Source organism: Arachis ipaensis, chromosome B07, assembly GCF_000816755.2.
Source record: "Arachis ipaensis cultivar K30076 chromosome B07, Araip1.1, whole genome shotgun sequence".
NCBI classification, from domain to species: domain Eukaryota; kingdom Viridiplantae; phylum Streptophyta; class Magnoliopsida; order Fabales; family Fabaceae; genus Arachis; species Arachis ipaensis.
Window position 1 is genome coordinate 44,685,392 of NC_029791.2, and position 5,032 is coordinate 44,690,423.

At 33.1% G+C, this 5,032-nt stretch overlaps 1 protein-coding gene across 4 annotated transcripts in view; it reads left to right on the forward strand.

Annotated features, from left to right (window-relative positions):
- The window catches only part of LOC107608250, a 3,220-nt gene continuing 1,847 nt past the window's right edge, over positions 3,660-5,032 (forward strand). Inside the window, exons 1-3 of one of the 4 annotated variants that reach the window (XM_021108049.1) lie at positions 3,660-3,958; positions 4,117-4,182; positions 4,852-4,937. In XM_021108049.1, coding sequence (XP_020963708.1) covers positions 3,750-3,958; positions 4,117-4,182; positions 4,852-4,937 — 361 coding nt within the window. In that variant the 5' untranslated portion in view covers positions 3,660-3,749. The remainder of the gene's footprint in view (positions 3,959-4,116; positions 4,183-4,851; positions 4,938-5,032) is intronic. The other 3 variants (XM_016310096.2, XM_021108050.1, XM_016310097.2) reach the window with 3 other exon arrangements.

Genomic DNA, 5,032 nt, shown 5'->3' on the forward strand with positions numbered 1-5,032 from the left:
CACATTAGGTCGTGCGTACGCACGCATGCATGCACGTGAGGTCATTAATGCAAATCGCTGAGGGCAATTTTTGGGCCTCCAAAACCCATTCTAACTCATTTTCTGAAGCTATTTGAGGCCAAAGTGAAGAGGAATGAAGGGGGGAAATTAGGGTTAGATTTTATATGCTTTTCTCTTAGTTTCTAGAGAGAGAAGCTCCCTCCTCTCTCTAGAATTAGGTTAGGTTTAGTTTAATTTCCTTTAATTTCAGTATTTAATTCTTGTTTTAGTGTAGTTTCATTTATGTTTCTATGCTTTCTTGTCTCTATCTTCTTCATCTCTTTTGTTATTTTCTCTTTTATGTCAATTCTCATGTTATGAACACTTTTGTTATTTTAATTCCAATTAATGTAAATTTATGTTTCCATGTCATTTATTGCTTTCTTTAGTTGTTATTGCTATTTTCTTGCTTTGGTAGTTATAGAATTTATTTTTAATGCATTTTAATATTATTTTATTTTCATGCACACCAAGTGTTTGATAAAATGCTTGGCTTAGTCTTCACTTAGTTTTTCTCCACTCTTGGCTTGAAATTGATGATTTTGGTGATCCTTGAGTCATTGATGTCCATTCTTGTTTGATATATTAGAGTAGTTAGTTGATTTGGTCTCCCTTGACTCTATGTGACCCCTTAGTGTTGACATAGGACTTAGGGATTGGAATCAACTATGCCTACTTGACTTATCCTCAATGTAGAGTTGACTAAGTAGGATTAACTCTTCATAATCATCATGTGTTTGTGGTCAATGATTAGGATAGGTAATCTTAGCTCTCAATTACTTGCCAAGAGGTTTCTTTCATTTGAAGTTTCCTTTTCTTGCATTTAATTGCTTTGACTTTTATTGCTTTGACTTTTAATTCCTTGCACGATCATTTAATTTCCTTGATGTTTAATTTCTTGCATGTTTAGTTTTCACACTCTTGGTTGAGAAATTGGGTGTTTGGGTTAAATTGAGTTGTGGATGTCCATTCCGCATTGTGTGAGGATTGTTAATTGGTTTGGTTTCCCTTGACTCTAAGTGACTTAATAGTGTTGACTAGGACTTAGGGATTAGAATCAATTACGCCCTTTTGACTTATCCTCGATGTTAGGATAGACTAATTGGGATTAATTCACACACAATTACCATGTTTGTGGTCCACAACTAGGATAGGAATTCTTAATTCCCTAATTCTCACCAAGAGTCTTCTTGCATGTTCATTTAATTTCTTGCTATTTACATTCCTTGCTTCTCTTGCATTCCCAACCCCGATTCCTCCAAAGCCACTAATATGACATTTCATTGCAACTCCTAGGGAAGATGACCCGGGAGTTAAATACTCTCGGTTATAATATTTGTTTTGTATTGTGACATCTCTTTAGAGAATTTAAACTTTGATTGAGAGTTTATTGTTGGTTTGGACTATACTATTAACGAAGTGATTCCTATTTTGATCAATTCTAGATCAACATTAAATTCTCGCACATCATAGGTTCATATAGTTTATTTGCATTGAATAAATGTCCATACCTCTTTTCTTGTCTTTCTTGGTTTAGCATGAGGACATGCTTAGTTTAAGTGTGGAAAGGTTTGATAAACCCCAATTTTGTGGTTTATCTTGTGCTTAATTTAGGGAATTTTATCATCTTTTCTCATATTTATCCAATGAAATAGCATGGTTTTGTGAATTTCTCCTAATTTGAGCTTAAGAGTAAAAACATGCTTTTTAGGCCTTTAAATTGCTAGTTTTAATTCACTTTAATTCCATTCGATGCTTTGATATGTTTGTTGAGTGATTTCAGGATTAGAAGGCAAAGATTGGGTTGAAGGAATGAAGAAAAAGCATGCAAAAATGGAAAATTCATGAAGAAATGAGGATTTGCTGAACTGAAGGCCACGCGCACGCGTCACCCACGTATATGCGTGAGATGGAGATTCGCCAGCGACGCATACGCGTCACCCACGTGCACGCATGACGAGAGAATCATCAAGCGACACGCATAGGTCAACCACGCGCACGCGTGATGTTGGTCACGTGACTCACTTAAAGGCAAAACGCTGGGGGCAATTTCTAAGCTCAAGGAGGCCCAAATCCAACTCATTTCTGATGCTTTTGAACCTAAGGATGGCAAGGGAATTAGGGGGGGAGAACCATAGTGTAATTTCCATCATGTTGTAGGTAGAATTCTTGAGAGAGAAGCTCTCCCTTCTCTCTAGAATTTAGGGTAGTTTAGGTTATATCTTCTTAGATTCACTTTTAATTCTTGTTTTGATTTAGTTTTCCCTTTTAATTTCTTATTGTTATATCTTTATTCTTCTAGTTTTTCTTGTTAATTTCTTATTTTGCTTTCTTTTATGTTCATGCACTTTTGTTGATTTCCATTTTCTTTTAATGCAATTTATGATTTCCATGTCTTTTTATATTTGCCTTAGTTCCTATTGTTGATTTCTTGCTTTGATTAGTTATGGCTTCCTTTATTCTTGCAATTGATGATGTTTACTTTTATTGCACTCTAGGTATTTGTTAAAATATTTTTACTAGTTTTAGAGTAGTTTTCTTGACTCTTGGCCTAGGCTAAGGGAATTGAGTAACCTTGAGTCATTGGGTCTCATTGAATTGGTGATTTGAGAACCCTATGTGGTCAATTTGATAACCATTGACTCTAGCCTAATACTAAGTCAATTAGTAGCTAGATTAGGACTTATGGATTGATGTTGATCAAGCCTATTTGACGTACTTAATGCATTGAGGTAGATATTGTACTTACTTCAAGCATAGGAGCAGACTTAATGGCTTGGTCCCTCATGATTGTCAATATATAGTTTGTAGACAAGGATGGTGATCTCAATTCCTATATCTAGCCAAGAGTTGTTTTCCTTTATTTTATTAGTTATTGTCATTTACTTTCTTGTTATTTACTTTTCTTGCCAATTACCAAATCAAACCCCCTTGCATCTTTATAGCCAATAATTAATCACTTCATTGCAATTCCTTGTGAGACGACCCGAGGTTTGAATACTTCGGTTAATTTTCATTGGGGTTTGTACTTGTGAAAACCAAAATCTATTTAAATTTGATGTGAGAATTGTTTGTTGGTTTGAAACTATGCTTACAACGAAGAAATTCCTTTTCTATTAAGAGAAATTTCTAGACCGACAATAATTCTCGTTATCAACGTTTTTGCTAAAACTCCAAAAATTGGCCGGTTTGGTTCGTCCGACCGGTTCTCGACCAGTTTGACGGTCCAACAACAATTTTCTAATTGAATGGTTTTGACATTAATCCAGACTGGTATTTTTGTCGATTTATGATTTGACCAGTTCGATCGATCAGCTCGAACCGTTTTTCAGAATCTTGGTTTTTTATGCTTTGGTGCATGAGAGTACAAATTCAAATTGTTTAAGGTATACGGATAAATTTTTAAAATAAAAGATGATTTAAAAAAAAAAACTAACGTGATATGTATTATGTATCATATAGTAGGTATTAATCAGAATTGTCAATACATAATGTTGATCGAAACACTGAAACTTGAGCATTAATTACTTCCAAAACTTGCAACTTGCAATTGAAAATAACCTAATCTAAAAGTCATACCGTTTACCAAAAAAATATACTCGTATATATGCCAAGTCATTATTCCCTTCAAATGTTACCTCTCGATATAAAAATCTCACCAACAACGTTGTTAGGATTTGCAAACACTAAATTCTCTCTCCAACATATCAATGGCAAACACAATTTCCATCACCCAAAAGGTTACTTGCTTTGGCTTAGGGACATTGGACAAAACTCAAGCTTCAAAAGTTGGCCTCCCTCCAACCACTCATCATCACGTTCGAATCAACTCCAACATCATCAAAAATAATCGCTGCTATGTTTTGGAACACAACTTAGGATTATTCATATTTCCAAGTTACACTACCACTAGAAAGATGTACGTATATAATATAATAGTCCTTCCAATGTTTCAATTCCGATTATGCTAGTGCTCAAAAAAAAAAAAAAAAAATTGCAAATATCTAAAGCTAAGAGAATCATAAATTTAAATTCTACGTTGACTGTTTATTTATTTATCTATTTATTTTTTTTCAGGAATATGAGTGTGTTTGGCAGTCTTCAACCCGGTCCAGTTGATCCTTCTTCTTCACCTGCTCATTGGTAATTATATTTACTCGTTAGTTCCTCCAATTAGTCAAATCAACTAATCTCTTCTTAGTTTTCTATATATGCCATTACATACACTTATGTGAAATAACGTACAAGTAATAATTTCTCTCTCCTTGACAAGTCTTTTTTTTTCATCAGACTCCTTGCAAGTCTTTGAGAAAGATTAGAGTAATTTTTTATTTTTAGAAAAGAGTAATTTCTCTTTGAAAAATACTAGCTAACCATTAGAATTTATTATTTTTTGTTATTACTTAATTATTAATTCATTCTTTTAGTTTAGTAATTTAATAACATACTTTATCCATACTTTTAAATATTAATAGTTAAATAATAACAAAAAAATAATAATTTTTAATGGTCATCTAATATTTTCTTTTTCCTTTATATTAATTGGAATCAAGCTTCACATAAACTACATATATACACAACTAATATGGTCAATCTTTAAAAAATTCCTTCACTGTTTTTTAATTAATACTTTCATAAGGTAAGACCGTTGTTAACATAGTTGGAAATAATATTTTAATTTTTATCTTTGGAAAATTTCTATTAATGAAGAGATTTTCTGCGCTAAAACTGACTTTTAATTTGGAGGAAAACCAAAAGAGAAACGATAATCTCTAAATAATTGGCATTTACGTTGGGGATATTGCCATCTAGCAGGAAATTGTGGATCATAGGAACAATATTCACGATACTTTTATCCTTTTCGAGGGGCAAATGGGGTCCTTTGCTACAACTCAAAGGTGAGAGAACTTAGAATTTCCATGTCATTAACTGCAGCTTTCTTAATTCATTAATTATCAGTCCTAATAGATCGTTGATCCCATGTAAATTAGAC